Source organism: Stegostoma tigrinum, chromosome 4 (assembly GCF_030684315.1).
Source record: "Stegostoma tigrinum isolate sSteTig4 chromosome 4, sSteTig4.hap1, whole genome shotgun sequence".
NCBI classification, from domain to species: Eukaryota; Metazoa; Chordata; class Chondrichthyes; order Orectolobiformes; family Stegostomatidae; genus Stegostoma; species Stegostoma tigrinum.
Window position 1 is genome coordinate 91,322,738 of NC_081357.1, and position 16,943 is coordinate 91,339,680.

A 16,943-nucleotide genomic window follows, 5' to 3' on the forward strand; every position below is an offset into this window, starting at 1 on the left:
GCCAGCTGATAATAGGTTGTTTTGTGTGAGACATTCTGTGTGTTCGATCAGTTTAGTATTGGCAAACATCTTGGTGAGAATATTCCTAACAGAGTTTAACTGAATGATAGTGTGAGAGAGTAATCATCCCTGTTTCAGTCAATAGCTCTGATGAGAATACATTTATATACCTATCATTTACACCAGTTCTTTGTTCTGCCTTCCCAAGCTCCTTTACGCCCATTTCTTTCCCCACCCCTAACACGATTAGTGGTGTAGCTATACACCAACTACAGCTGTGGAGCAGTTGGTAATTAACTTGCCTGTTGAGTTGTAAAGTTCCTTGTTTCAATGCACTGTGAGTTTAGGAAAAAAGTCAAGGCTAACACTGCAATGTGGTAGTGGAATTACTATATTATCAGATTATCTTTCAAACATCTTGCTGCCTGCTTGGGTGAATAAAGAAGATTCCATGGTATTTCTTGGAGAACAGTATGCACATATGCCTAGCCAGTATACAATCCCATAGTCAACATCTAAAAATGAACCTGTTCATTATGAGGTGTCTGGTTGTGGGAGCATGCTGTGTGCAAATTGGATACCATGCTTCCTGTATTACAACAAAGACTTCATTTCAAAAGTACTTGATTCAATGTAAACACTGTAAAGTGCTATCTCAATGCAAATCTTCTCTGGCAGCAATTTTCTGATACCAATGCTGTGTATACTTTGAAAAGAAGACACTGTACCTCATACCACATGTAACCAATCTTCAATAGAATCTGTGGATTGGAAGGCTACTTGCAATCAGGGCACCTAAACCAAACCAAAACATCAATGGGTGTCTGTGAAATATGCTTTTACAGTTTCATTTGGATAGCAATAAGAGGTAGAATCATCCCTTCCTTTCCAATCCAAGGCCATTGATCACAATTGTTGTGCCTCCCTCTCCTCAAAACTCCACAGTGTCCTAAATTTTCATGAGGAAGTTGTCAGATCTGAGCTATTGTGACTATCAGGAAACATGACAAACAGCTATTTCCTCTGGGAAAGAGAAGGTTGAGGGGTGATCAGATACAGACCTTTCAAATATGAAGAGGGTTTGATAGAGTAAATGTACAGAAGCTGATTCCTGTGTGTGTGTGTGTGTGTGTGTGTGTGTGTGTGTGTGTGTGTGTGTGTGTGTGTGTGTGTGTGTTGGGGGGGGGAATGCGGTGCAGGGTCATTAGCCACAAGAAGAAATGTAAGAACAGTAAGGAGATCATTCAGCCCTTTGAGTTTATTCCTCCAATCAATTAGATCATGGCTGATTTATACCTTAATTTCCTTTACCCACTTTGATTTTATAATCTTTAACATCCTTCCCCAACAAAAATCCATCAGTCTTGGTTTGAACAGTTTCAGTGGGGTCCCAGAAGTATCAGATTTTTATTTTTCTTTGATGTGGGTGAGAGAGTTCCCAATTTCTACTCCTCTCTGTGTGAAGAAACATTGCCTGACTTTACTCCTGAATTGAGTAGCTCCAAGTTTAATGTCATGCCCCCTTTTCTGGACTGCACCAAAACAAGTAGCTTCTTTCTATCAACAGTCCCAAATCATTTAATAGTGACAAACAGCTCTATAATATCGCCTCTTGGCCGTAGGCTGTCTGCTGTTATCCAGTACAAAACCATGAACTACATCTCCTTGCACCTTTCTTCCTGCGGAGTCCATTCTAGTCTCCTCATTTCTTCATCTCTATTGCTTCTGAAGGTGCCATCTTCCAGGCTGTTTTGCCTTCTTTTATCTCAACCAAGGATTTCCTTACTACCACTCTGGTTAATTGAGCCCTCAACCATGCCCAACTCATCTCCTGCATGTCTGCCTTTACTATTTCCCCTACTGCCCAGAAGGACAATGGGGTTCCACTTGTCCTCACTTTCCGCCCCACTAATTTCCACATCAAAGGATCATCCTCCACCACTTCCACCATCTCCAACAGAATACCACCACCAAACACACAGCTTTTTGTGCTCCTGAGATGCTGCTGGGCCTGCTGTGTTCATCCAGCCTCACATTTTATTATCTTAACACCTTGTCCTCCACTGTCAGCATTCCATAGAGACCATTTCCTTTGTAACACATTGGTCCATTCCTCCATCATTCCTCACTCACCATGACACCTTTCCTATGCAATCGCAGAAGGTATAACACTTGTCTATTCAGTTGAGGGAGTGCAGAGTAGGTTCACGAGGTCAATTCCTGGTATGACGGGACTATGATATGTTGAAAGATTGGAGCAACTGGTCTTGTATACACTTGAGTTTAGGAGGATGAGAGGGGATCTGATTGAGACGTATAAGATAATTAAAGGATTGGGCAGTCTGGAGGCAGGAAGCATGTTTCTGCTGATGGGTGAGTCCAGAACCAGGGGACACAGTTTAAAAATAAGGAGTGGGTCATTTAGAAGAGTTGAGGAGAAACTTCTTCCCCCAGAGAGTGTGGATATATGGAATGCTCTGCCCCAGAAGGCAGTGGAGGTCAAGTCTCTGGATAGTTTCAAGAAAGAGATAGATAGAGCTCTTAAAGATAGTGGAATCAAGGGTTAATGGGATCAGGCAGGAACAGGATACTGATTATGGATGATCAGCCATGATCATAATGAATGGAGGTGCTGGCTCGAAGGGCCAAAAGGCCTACTCCTGCACCTATTGTCTATTGTCTATTGTCTACTGTCTACTGTCTACTGTCCAAAGCCCAAACACACTTTGCAAGAAAAGCAACATTTTACTTTTACTACTTTCAACCTAGTCAACAGTATTGACTGCATCCAATATGGCATCTCTTATATTGGTGAATCCAAATGCAGACTGGGTAACTATATTATGAAACGCCCACCCCCCCCATTTCCTCTGTGGGAATGACCCCTACCTTTCAGGTATTTCAACATATCATCTTGCTCCCTTTATAATGTTTCCATCCTAGGTCTACTGCATTTTTTGGTGAAGCTCAATACAAGCTCCTCATTTCTCAAATAGGTATTTTACAGTCTTCAGGACTCAACATATGAGTTCAACAATTTCAGCACCATGAACTCTGTCATCCATTTTTATTACACTTCCTTTCTTACCCTACCCACCCCACCGCCACCCACTCTGTGTTTATTCTCATGAAAGCTAACCTATTTTCGACTGTTCCGACTTACTCTTAACACCACTTTTGTGTCCCTGTTTCTCCTTCACCACCATTTGCAATCTCTTTGTCTAATTTCTGGACACCCTCACTATCTCCTCCACTCACTGTTTCTCCCCCTCTGTCAAAAGCTTTAAAATCACCATTTTCCAGCCCCATTTGGTTCTGAAAGAGTCATATTTGGTTTGAAATGTTGACTGAATTTCTTTCTCCACAGATATCACTACCACTGCTGAGTTTCTCCAGCACTTTCTGTTTTTATTATTACTTATAAATCACTTCACAGTCCTCAATAACCAAAAGAACACAAGACAATTCAGTGCATCTGTCCTCATAGTTAAGCCCTTTCATCCAAGTATTGATCTAGTACATTTATTGCACACTCTGTCAAAGACAAATACCATATATATTCATGAAAAAGGAAAGTTTCAAAACCAAACTTTTCAACAAAAAGGTAAAGGGTTGACTTTTGGATGAATAGCATTAAGGAGGGGTCAGTTTGCATGCTGGGTTTTTAGAATAGTCGGCACGGTGGCTCACTGGTTAGCACTGCAGCCTCGCAGCACCAGGGACCTGGGTTCGATTCCAGCCTCTGGTAACTGTCTGTGTGGAGTTTGCACATTCTCCCCGTGTCTGCGTGGGTTTCCTCCCACAGTCCAAAGATGTGCAGGCTAGGTGGATTGGCCATGCTAAATTGCCTGTAATGTTCAGGGGTTTGTAGGTTGTAGGCAGATGGGTCTGGGTGGGATGCTCCAAAGGGCGGTGTGGACTTGTTGCGCTAAAGGGCCTGTTTCCACACTGTAGGGAATCTAATCTAATCTAAACAGCCTCCCTATCTCCTCACCTATACTCTCCTCTCTACTTATCTTGTTTTCTCTCCATCTTCGGTCTGCCTCCCCCTCTCTCCCTATTTGTTCCAGTTCCCTCTCCCCATCCCCCTCTCTGATGAAGGGTCTAGGCCCAAAACATCAGCTTTTGTGTTCCTGAGGTGCTGCTTGGCCTGCTGTGTTCATCCAGCCCCACACTTTTGTTATCTTAAACAGCTGGTGATGTTGCTGAAACAGGTTGCTGTCCATGGTTCTGAATCCAGAAGGTAACAGCTGCCCTGGGATATCTGCCAGTACTCCTAAACATTTAAATGAAGAAGGGGGATTGTGAAGAAAGTTCACTAAAGTCCCACCAACTAGGTCACCACCAAACACTCTCCTGAAATTAGCACAAGCTATATAACAAATGAAGGATTTGGGGAACATAGGTCGTGTGTTGACTTACATACTATATCGATATTTCTTGCATATGAACTGTATATCCTTCCTGTAGTGTGGTGCCCAAAACTAAATGTTGTTCTCCAGGTAAGGTCTCATCAAACCTCTGTCAACTGTAACACACTTGGTAATCCAGCCATCATGAGCTAAAAGAAAACATTCCATTAGATTTTTAAATTATCTTCATCCTATTAACTAGCTTTTAATTATTTCTGTACTCCCACAACCTTCTACTTACCCATAACTGGTAGCTACATGCCATTTAAAGAACACTCAAATTTTTTAAGGTCTTAACTGGATGATCTTACATTTGCCTTCTCTGAACTCCGTCAACCGCACTTGGCCCTCTCATTCAATCTTCCCTTAGCAACTTTCCAAGCTGCATTATCCCTGCAACAGCTGGATAGACACTGGAGGGAGAAAGGAAGATAGGATATGCTGGGTGGAGGAGGTGCATGTGGGCATAAACTCTGGACAGTCAAATTGAACTGAATGACTTCTGTCCATACTGTTAATACCATGTAAAACACAGGATGTCTCTAGCTCCACATGATTGTATTCCTTGCCAGGCAATTCAGTTACCAACTGAGCCATCAGCAGAGATTTGGAAAGGTGTTTTCTCTAAGCAATCTGTTTGTTCTCTTTACAGTTACTTGTTTTCAGCAATGTGGCAGCCTATAAAATATTATTGATAGGACAGGCAATTCGGCAGATTTCTCACTCTGCTGCTCATCTATTTTTCTATTACTGTATTTAAGCTGCACTGGGCTCAAAGTGACAGTAATAAAGTATAAAAACATCCTGCTCTGACAGCAAATCAGTCAAGCACACAAATGACTAACGTATAAAATATATGATTAGTTCAAGAAAATTCAAATGAAAGGAATATAAGGCAGTTGACACATCGAATGTAAATAAGTAGGTATGCCTGGAGCTAGGCCATATGTCTAACTGTGTGTATCACCGCTCGATGTCCAGTCCATGCCGGTCTTTATTGTTGACCCTCATGAGTTGCTTTCACCCCTTTTGATCTCACACCATTAACATATCCTTCTGTTTATTTATCCCCTCTATACATATGTAGCTTCCCCTTTATTACACCTCTACCATTCACCTCCTTGTGGTAGCAAGCTCCACATTCTAATCACTCTCCAGGTAAAGAAATTTGATTTGTGAATCCAAAGTTGTTATTTCCCTGTGCTTCCTCTTTCTCCAAACCGTTATCCCACATCTATTCAAGGAAGTAAAATGTTTAGCAAAAGTCTTGCCTCTGAGTATTGCTTTATTAGATAGCAGTACTTCTGGATTTGGAACAGAATAGGTTTTTGCCAAAAGGTTTGTCTTACTGAACATCTCAAGAAACTAGAACCCAGTCTGATCTATCAATGTTCCAACTTGTTTGGCCAATAAAGGAAAGGTTTAGTGCATTTTGTCATTTTCTGAATCCCTAACTGGCAGACCAGAAAGAGCGTTCTAAGCCCATGCTACCAATGTAAGCTAATATCAGAGCAAATGAATATTCTACTGAGGTTTGGGAATTGAGCTCTGCTTCTCCAGCTTAACCATCCTTCAAGAACTCTGATTCTTCCATCCTTAACTCTTGGGCTCCTGTCCGAACGCTACATGGCAGCCATTGCCATCAGCTGCCTGGTCCTTGAGCTCTGAAATCCTTTCTCCAGACCTTTCCAAATCTCATCTTTACACTGCCCCTGTGATTAAACTGACTGAATACCTCCCTTTGTCACTTTAGAGTCCAGTTGGGTTTGATAATGCTCCTATGAAACCCTTCATAATGCTTCCTATTTTAAAGATACTATCTCAATGCACATTGCTGTTGTCATTCACTTGCGACCAAGAGAAACAATTTAACATTCTGTACCCTGTTACAATTCTTGGTCTAGTTGAGGACATTAATCAGGTTACCCTTCCTTCTCTTAATCTTTATAAAGCAAAAAAAAATCTCATTTCAAGTCTCCTTACACTGAGCATATCCCCATGGAATTGATAACTGTTTACTTGGTCTTATCTACATTTTACCATTATATTCTTCTGTGATGAAGCACCCAAAAATTCATAAGACTCTAACCATGCATCATACATTTTAGCCTGTGTAACTTACAAACTCAAAAATTACTTTATCAAGGTTTTAATGATGTTTTGCTGCCTTTGATGTCTGGTCAATCTCTGTATACCAAAATTCATTGTGCTCCTTTAGCCTGCTTCAGATGCCAACATCAAGATGTTGGGCTTTGCTACTCAAGCTTAGCAATCCTTTTCAATATTTTTAATTTGAAAATACATCACTTCACCTTTCTCTGTACCTCGCTCTGTTTGTTCACCTGTTGTTCTTCAGTGCTCCATGTCCACATTGCTCCTGCAATTGTCATTGTGATTCACCTTGTCCCCAAAACTGATAATGTCAGGACACTTATCAAAGTGGACTTGATAACTGTCTTAATTAATGATGTGAGAGACTGGATTCGTTGTATATATTGAAGCCTTCTGCTCTCACAACCATTATCATTCTATTGATTCAAGTGGATTGCAAATCGATCAACTAGATCACCCACACACCACACATCAAATACACACAAACACAATGAGAATTAAAAACTCTCCACCCTGCGTATCAGGGTATATTGCATTCATGACTAAACTGTTTATAGATATTCTCTAATCAACCTGTACAGAGATCTTATTCCACATCATTGGAGCAGGTGGGGCTTAAACCTGGTCCTCTTAGCTCAGAGGGGCACTACACCACAACAGCCATCATTGTTTGTAAGGGTGAAAAATTAAACACAAAATGAAGATACCATATATGAAATGGATGATTATCAATATTCTATCAATCTAAGAAACATCCATTGACCTCTAATCTCTGCCAAGCCATCATTCAATCTACAAAACCACTAAAATAACCTCCACAGTCATTTCTTGTCATTCTGAACTTTTGTTTCTCTTGTGAGTTCAAATTTGCCAATTTTTAATGGTTCCTCATTTCACTTTAAAGTGATGTACTGACTATGTTATTTTCTGATATGTCTTTCCATAAATGGCTTGAAATTTCTAACTAGTTAAAAGTAATTGCATATTTTTAAAAGGAGTACAGTCATTACATGGAAACTATCAGAAAGTCCTTGTAAAAACTCAGAATTAGATATAGCCTTTCTAGAAACAGAGAGAAGTTTTACTGTTATTAATAGTCTTGATGCAGGAGTAAAAAATGTACTTTTAAATTGTTACTGTAGATAGACAATAAGCTTGTGCATTTCTGTTTCTTGCTACTCCATATATATAAAAGGCAATCACAAAGAAATAGCCATTCCAAACAAAAGGAGAACAAAATCAATTTGGATGGACTCACTACACTTTAGTAATTTCAGAAACTAGATTTGTCACATCATGGCTGGATACATGTCGGTTTTTCTAGGTAGCTATGTTGGTAGGATTATCAAAGAGAATAAAATAAAAACGGAAGATGCTGGAATACCCTTCGCACCATCAGGCTGGCCTGTTGAAAGGAGGAGAGATAGTTACCATTTTAGAACTCAGCGCGAAACTAGACCATTCAGCAAATTGAGTGTGGAGCTGGATGAACACAGCAGGCCAAGCAGCATCTCAGGAGCACAAAAGCTGATGTTTCGGGCCCAGAGATGAAGGGTCTAGGCCTGAAACGTCAGATTTTGTGCTCCTGAGATGCTGCTTGGCCTGCTGTGTTCATCCAGCTCCACACTTTGTAATCTTGCATTCTCCAGCATCTGCAGTTCCCATTATTACTCATACATTCAGCAAATTGATGCTGCTTTGTCAATCAATACCATGAAGGATAACTTGATTGTCAAGATCATTCAGGCACTCGTGCACCTCGGTGTGGACATTGAAAGGACCTTTACATTAATGGTTGAGTCCTGAACTAGGAGATACTGTTTTAATACTAGGACCGAGCCTTTAAAGGCTAACTGACAGGGGAGTATTTTCTGTCCCAGGGCCATGTGACTTGGAACTCTCTGTCTCAGAAGACAGCGATATGGTGCCATACAAACATAGAATCTCTACAGAGTGTAAACAGGCCTTTCGGCCTAACAAGCCCATACTGTGCCTCCAAAGGGTATCCTACCCAGATCCATTTGCCTACCCCTGCATTTCACATGTCTAACCCAGCTACACTAAACATCCCTGGGCACTGCGGGCAACTTAGCATGGCCAACCCACCTAACCTGCTCATCTTTGGACCGTGGGAGGAAACCAGAGCACCCGGAGGAAACCCAAGCAGACACAGGGAGAATGTGCAAACTCCACACAGACAGTTGCGCATAGCTGAAATTGAGCCTGGATCCCTGGCGCTATGAGCAGCAGTGCTAACGAAAGACATAAATAAATTCTTGTTATGGAGGGAATCAGCAGTTATCGAGGAAGGGAGTGGATTGGAATCTGAAATTTAAAACACAAGGAAATCAACCATAATCTTGTTGAATGGCAAAGCAGCCACAAGAGATTGAATGACCTACTTGTGGTCCCATTTCATATGTTTATAATTAACATTTAATTCCAGGTTTATTAATTGGATTTAAGTTCCAGTTACTGTGGTGGGATTTGATTCCTTGTCCTTGGAACATTGGCCTAGACCAGTGGCATCATAAAAACTCCTCCACCTCTTGCAACAAGGAAAAGGGAAAGGGGAAAGGAGAGCACAGTGGAAAAGTCAGAGTCAGGCAGGAATGATTGAATCACAGAAGGGATGTTGGTGCAAGGCAAAAGGAGCTAGTAATGGACCAAGTGAATAAACAGGAAAATGCATCTAGCTGAGGTGTCAGTGATTACAGTGGCGTAGCAGAAAATGTGCCCACAACATTTCTATTCCCAATTACTTTGGTCCAATTATCCCTCACCATCAAAGAGCCTCAGTGCTTCCTCAGAAGTGTGAAGGTCAAATTACCCAGTTATTCTCTTTTTCAACTATCTACTTAGTGTAGATGATACCAAACCAATTTAAATGTACCTTTTACTTAATAAACTGCTGAATTCTTACCACACGTGCCAGGCTGGTTTCAATGGGTAGTACTCTACCTTCTTAATCTGAGTTCAAATGCCACTGCAGAACCATGAATGCATAGTCTGGGCTGATGCTCCAGTGCTGTACAGAGGGAGTTCTGCATTGTTTTAGGTGCTATCTTTCAGATGATGTATTGAAACCAGGTCCCACATCCCGTCATGGACAGATATAAAAGATTCCATGTCATCACCTTGAAAACTTAGTGCAGCATGGGTCTTGCAGCTGCACCTGGGGTTGCAGGCTGAGTTAAAGATATATTATAGTCTTTTTTAACAGTTATGACAGTCATTATATTTTACTAGTATACGATTTTCATTCAATTTATTTCATTAAAATTAAAACAAACAAACAAATTGTGATTTTTTTAAACAGACTTTTGAAAAAGTGAGCTTTTAAGGGTCTACAGTGATTGGCTAAGGTTTTTTTAATACTAAATTCAGAAGTTTAAAATGTCTACATATATCTCAGCGATTTTTTTTACATTACAAAGGTTTTTAGAGGGTTTTCTTTACATTGCAAAAGTTTTATTTTGAAAAGCCAAACAGTTTTTATTTAAAATAAGGAGTTTCATTTCAGCGAGTCCTACATGTGGTCAACTCTGGAGAAGATTTACTGTCATTGAGGAATTTATTGAAGAGGAGTCATTTTTTATTCAGTTAATCAGCCAAATGGTTGATTTTATTAAAGTTTTATATGTTTGAGTTATATATTTTGTAATGTTTTCCATTTTAACGTTATTTTATGTAGATAATGAAAGATAGTTTATTTTATATGTAAGGTGTTATTGAAAAATTTTAGACCTAATATTATTAAGGGCATGTTTGAGGTACAGACTGAGATACCTAGTAGATTTAGAAAAGTTAATACACAGCAGGATCAGTCAGAAAGATGGGCAACTGTTAGGAAAGATAAGAAAGTAGTTCACAAGTCTCTGGTGACTATTCTGTACCAAATAGGCATTCAGTTTTTGGAACTGTGGAAGGAGGTAGTCTGCCCTAGGGAAATGGAAGGGCCAGTCAGTTATGAATCTTGGAATTATTCTCATGTTAGGCAGCGTTTCACAAGCTTTATTGTTCTCGGAGACTGTCCTGTCAGGGGCAGAAACAGGTGATTCGGTGGTAGTGAGTGTAAATTTAGGATGACTTGTTGCTTTCCTGGTGCTGGGACGTCTCTAAACGTTTCAAGCATATTGTTAAAGGTGGGATTGAGAAGCCAGAAATTACTGTATATATTGGTAGGAATGACATTTTTAGAGGAAGGATTAAAGCAGTACAGAGTGAATTTAAGAGGTCAAATGGAAGTTTGAACAACAGAACCTTGAAAGTAGTAATTTCTGATTAAGTCCTAATGCCAACCTCAAACGAGGGAAGGAACAAAAGGTTAATGGAGATAAATCAATGACTGATGAGCTGGTATATTGTTCAAGTATTCAGATTTTTGGACAATTGGAACATCTTTTGGAATAGAGAAGACCTACTCAAAAAGATTGGATCTAACCTAAACTGGAAAGGGACAAACATCTTAGTAGAGAGATTTGCTTATTCCATTAAGGGAGACGTTACTCTGATGGAGAGGAGGAGTGGAGGAATTCTAAGTAGCAGTGTACACAGACGGATTGATGGTGAATGTGAGGAAGGCACGTCAGTTAGAAAAGAAAGGCAAGAGAAAGTCAGAAACAAAAACAAAGTTGCTGGAAAAGCTCAGCAGGTCTGACAGCATGTGTGGAGGAGAAAACAGAATTAATGTTTTGGGTCCGGTGACCCTTCCTCAGAACTGATGGTGGCTGATAGTTTATATGCAGAAAATAGGGAGGTGGGTGGGTTAGGGAAAAATGATAAAGTAGAGCCCAAAGACAGGGAAAAACGGTTGAAATAAGGATTTGCTAACGATCAGGCTGGTTGGGTGAATAGTTGTTAATTGGGACTGTTAGTGACTAACAACAGGGGGTGTGTAGTGGCAGGCTATGTGGTAGCAAGGCCTGGTGCATGGGGTGAGGGGCTGGGACATGGGAGAGGTTAGGCCCTAAAATTATTGAACTCAATATTGAATCCGGAGGGCTGTAGGGTCCCCAAGAGGAAAATGAGCTATTGTTCGTCCAGCTTGCGCTGGGCTTTACTGGAACACTGTAGCAAGCCAGAGGCATAGATGTTGGCCAGGGAGCAGGGTGGTGCACTGAAATGGCAGGCAACAGGTAGTTCAGGGTCCTTTTTGTGAGCAGGACGTAGACATCCTGCAAAGCGGTTGCCAAGCCTATGCTTCATTTCCCCAACGTTGAGGAGATCACATTGTGAGCAGCAAATGCAGTAAATTAGATTCTGGGAAGTGCAGGAAAAGTGTTGCTTCACCTGGAAGGTATGTTTGGGCCCTTGGATAGTGGGGAGGGAGGAGGCAAATGGACAGGTGTTGCACCTTTGCCAGTTACAGGGGAAGGTGCCATAGGGCTGTGGGAAGGTGTTGGGCATGAAGGAAGTGTGGACCAGGGTGTCCTGGAGGGAACAGTCCCTATGGAAGGCGGACTAGGGAGGGGAGGGGAATATGTGTCTTGTGGTGGCGCCTTGCTGGAGGTGGCGTAAATGGCTTCTGATGATCGGAAAGTCAGAGTATATAGTAATAACTTTGAAGACAAAAATTGCACATATTTCAATGCAAGAGTCTTAGAAGTTAGGCTGAATGCAAGGCATGTTTAAGAAGATGGGATTGGGTTGTCATGGCTATTACAGAAACTTGGCTGAGACATGGACAAGACTGGCAGCTCAATGTTCCAGGTATTACATGCTACAGAAAGAATAGAAAAGGAAGCAAGAAAGGAGTGGGGGGATGGTGGCATTTTTGATTAAGGAATACATTATCGCTGTAAGTAGGGAAGATATTTCTGAAAAATCAACCAGTATTAGAAATTACAAATAGGAAAGGAAAGATCAGTTTGATGGGATTGTATCGTAGGAACCTCCAATAGTAAGAGGGAGGTTGAGAAACAAATATGTAGGGAAATTTCAGATATATGAAAACATAATAAGGTTGTAATAATGGGGGATTTTAATTTTCCAAACATTGACTAAGACTAGAATAACATTAAAAGTTTGGATGGTAAAGAATTTGTCAGATGTGTTCAAGACAATTTTCTTTATCAATATATGGATACACCTATGACAACAGGAGCAAAACTAGACCTTCCTCTGGGAAAAAGGCAGGGCAGTTGCCTGAAGTAAAAGTCGTGGAACACTTTTGGTCCAGCAATTATAATTCTGTCAGTTTCATAGCTAAGGAAAAGGATAAGTCTTCCATAAAGGTTAAAGTTTTAATTTGAGTAAGGCAAATTTTAATGGTATGAAACAAGAACTTTCAAAAGTTGATTCGAGTAGCCTGTTGTTAGGTAATTAGACATCTGACAAGTGAGAGGGATTTGAGAGTGTGATGATGAAGGCTGGTAAAATTAAGGAACCATGGATAAGTTAAGATATTGAGGTTCTAGTCAAGGATAAAATAGAATCTTATTTTAGATATAGACAACCTGTTTCAATTGAATCTCATGATCAATATAAAGAGTGTAGGTGCCTTATTGAGAGAGATATCAGGGAGGCAAGGAGGAGATATGAGATAGCATTAGCAGATAAGGTCAAGGATAACCCAAAGAGATTCAACAAATACATTGAGAGCAAGAGGGTAACTAGATGGAGGTTAGGGCCTCTTAAAGATCAAGGAGGTCATCTTTATGTTGAAACTCAGGAGATGGGAGAAATATTAAATTAACATTTCACATCAGTTTTTACTGTGGAGAAAGAAATGAAGTCTAGAGAATGCAGAGAAAAAAGCATTGATGTTCTAAAATCAGTTCATATTACAGACATGGAAGTTCGAGAGGTCTTAGAGAAGATAAAGGTGGATAAATCTCCAGGACTCAATCTAATGTATCCCAGAATATTCTGGGAAGTAAGGGTGTAAATTACCTGACCGTAGCAGAAATATTTGCATCAGTTCTAATGTGGGTGAGGTGCCTGATGACCCGAAGGTGGTTAATGTTGCACCTTTGTTGAAAAAAGGTTGTAGGGAAAAACTGGGAAACTATAGACCTGTGAATCTGACTTCAGTTGTGGGTAAATTGTTGGAGGTCATTATAATTGGTAGGATTTATGGACATTTAAAGAGGCAAAAATTGATTAGGCATAGTCAGGTATAGTTTTGTGTGAGGAAATTTGTGTCTTACAAACTTGATTGAGTTTTTTGAGGAAATTACCAAAAAGATTGATGATGGCCAGAAGTAGACATTGTTTATTTAGATATTAGTAAAGTCTTTGACCAGGTTCCACATTCCTGGACCTCTCAGGCTCCATCTCAGGTAACCAGCTATAAACTGATGTCCATTTCAAGCCCACCGACTCCCACAGCTACCTAGAATTCACCTCCTCCCACCCACCCTCCTGCAAAAATTCCATCCCCTATTCCCAATTCCTTCACCTCTGCCACATCTGCTCCCAGGATGAGGCATTCCACTCCCGCACATCCCGGATATCCGCGTTCTTCAAAGATCACAACATCCCCCCCCCGCAGTGGTTGAGAACGCCCTCGACCGTGTCTCCTGCATTTCCTGCAACACGTCCCTCACGCCCCGCCCCCGCCACAACCACCCCAAGAGGATCCCCCTCGTTCTCACACACCACCCCACCAACCTCCGGATACAACACATCATCCTCCGACACTTCCACCATCTACAATCCGACCCCACCACCCAAGACATTTTTCCATCCCCACCCTTGTCTGCCTTCCGGAGAGACCGCTTTCTCCGTGACACCCTTGTCCACTCCACACTCCCCTCCAACCCCACCACACCTGGCACCTTCCCCTGCAACCGCAGAAAGTGCTACACTTGCCCCCACACCTCCTCCATCACACCTATCCCAGGCCCCAAGATGACTTTCCATATTAAGCAGAGGTTCACCTGCACATCTGTCAATGTGGTATACTGCATCCACTGTACCCGGTGCGGCTTCCTCTACATTGGGGAAACCAAGCGGAGGCTTGGGGACCACTTTGCAGAACACCTCCGCTCGGTTCGCAATAAACAACTGCGCCTCCCAGTTGCGAACCATTTTAACTCCCCCTCCCATTCTTTAGACAACATGTCCATGATGGGCCTCCTGCAGTGCCACAATGATGCCACCCGAAGGTTGCAGGAACAACAACTCATATTCCGCTTGGGAACCCTGCAGCCCAATGATATCAATGTGGACTTCACCAGCTTCAAAATCTCCCCTTCCCCCACCGCATCCCAAAACCAGCCCAGGTCTTCCCCTCCCCCCCACTGCATCACAAAACCAACCCAGCTCATCCCCTCCCCCCACTGCATCCCAAAACCATCCCAGCCTGTCTCTGCCTCCCTAACCTGTTCTTCCTCTCACCCATCCCTTCCTCCCACCTCAGGCCGCACCTCCATTTCCTACCTACTAACCTCATCCCACCTCCTTGACCTGTCCGTTTTCCCTGGACTGACTTATCCCGTCCCTACCTCCCCACCTATACTCTCCTCTCCACCTATCTTCTTTTCTCTTCATCTTCGGTCTGCCTCCCCCCTCTCCCTATTTATTCCAGAACCCTCTCCCCATCCCCCTCTCAGATGAAGGGTCTAGACCCGAAACGTCAGCTTTTGTGCTCCTGAGATGCTGCTTGGCCTGCTGTGTTCATCCAGCTTCACACTTTATCATCTTGGATTCTCCAGCATCTGCAGTTCCCATTATCTCCACATTAATACTCTTTGGTCACATGGGCTTCAGGCTATGCTTGTCAATTGGATGCACAATTGCCTTAACAGCAGGAGACAATGAGTCATTGTGAAGGGTTGCTTTTAAGACTGGAGGCCTGTAACCAGCGGTGTTCCGTGGGGATCAGTTCTGGATTCTCTTTTGTTTGTCATTTATATAAGTGATTTGGATGAGAATGTAGAAGGCAAGGTTAGTAAGTTTATGGACAACACCAAAATTAGTGGCATAGTAGATCGTGAAGAAAGTTTTCTGAGATTACAGAGGGACCCTGATCAAATGGCTCAATGGGCTGAAAAATGGCAGATGAACTTCAATCTGGAAAAATGTGAGGTATTGCATTTTGGTACAGCAAACAAGGGTAGAGCTTATACAATTCATGGTATGGCTTTGGGTAGTGTTGAAGAACAGAGGGACCTAGGGGTAAAGGTACATCATTCTTTGAAGTTTGCATCACATGTAGAAAGAGTGGTTAAAAAGGCATTTTGCACACTTGCCTTCATTGCTTAGTCCTTTGAGAATAGGAGTTGGGAAGTCATGTTGAGGTTGTATAGGACATTGATGAGGCCTCACCTGGAATACTGTGTCTAGTTCTGCTCACCCAGTTATTAGAAGGATATTATCAAGTTGGAGAGCGTTCGGTAGACATTTACCAGGATGTTGCTGGATATGGAAGGTTTGAATTATGAAGAAAGGGAGGATATGCTGGGACTTCTTTCATTGGAGCATAGGAGGTTGAGAGGCAACCTGAAAGAATTCTACAAAATAATGAGAGGTATAGATAGAGATATTGGTAGTTGTTCTTTCCCTAGGATGGGGATTTTCATGACACGGGGCACACTTTTACGATGAGAAGACAGAGATTTATAAAAGACATAGGAGGCAAATTTTTTACACAGAGGCTGTTTTGCAGGTGGAATGAACTTCCTGAGCAAGTGGTGGATGTGTGTACAATTGCAACGTTTAAAAGACATTTGGATAAGTACATGAATAGGAAAGGTTTAGAGCCATATGGGACAGGAGCAGGCAGGTGGGACTAGTTTAGTTTGGAATTATGTTCAGCATGGAGTGGTTGGACCGAAGGGCCTGTTTATATGCTGTATGACTCTAAGAACAGGGTTATTTCTCCATAGCTAAGCCATTTCGTTGAAACAAATGAACTGGTCACACTCACATTGCTGTTTTTGGGAGCTTGCTGTGCCCAAATTTGCTGCCACTGTACTTGAGTTGCAATGACTAATTTCAAGAATTTGAATCATCTTTGGTTGGAGTTTCAGGAGGCCACCTGAATGAGATGTTATTGCTGTCTGTTCCAGAAACTATCCTAAATGTTTGCACTTCTTTTTTGTGCAGGAAGAAGAATTGCGGAAAAGTGGAGAGGCCAAGTATGCACATTTAGGTGATGACCTTCATGTGCTTATTGAAGTCTTTGTCCCAGCAGGAGAAGCCTATTCCCGCATGAGCCACGCACTAGAGGAGGTGAAGAAATTCCTGGTCCCAGTAAGCTCCCTTTCTTTTTACAATATGATACCCTGGTTCTTTATTTTCTGATTTAGAGACATGTTTCTGAGTTGCTGTTGCAAGATGCAGCACACCTTTTTCACAGGATGCCAACAGTCACCTTGAGATTTTCTTTAATATTGACCTACGATCACTACTCAATTTGACCAAGTGAATTCTGTGAAAGTCCTGACATGAACCTACTAACTGTTGTTGTAG

The 16,943-nt window shown here is 41.8% G+C and overlaps 1 protein-coding gene across 4 annotated transcripts in view; it reads left to right on the forward strand.

The window, feature by feature from the left end:
- LOC125452515 (KH domain-containing, RNA-binding, signal transduction-associated protein 2-like) overlaps positions 1-16,943 on the forward strand; it is a 507,520-nt gene that overhangs the window by 237,435 nt on the left and 253,142 nt on the right. For all 4 annotated transcript variants that reach the window (XR_007247568.2, XR_007247564.2, XM_059645528.1 and 1 more), the window contains exon 4: positions 16,578-16,724. Coding sequence is in view for 2 of the 4 variants with exons in the window: in XM_059645528.1 (XP_059501511.1) it covers positions 16,578-16,724 (147 nt within the window). In the remaining 2 variants the exon portion in view is untranslated. The remainder of the gene's footprint in view (positions 1-16,577; positions 16,725-16,943) is intronic.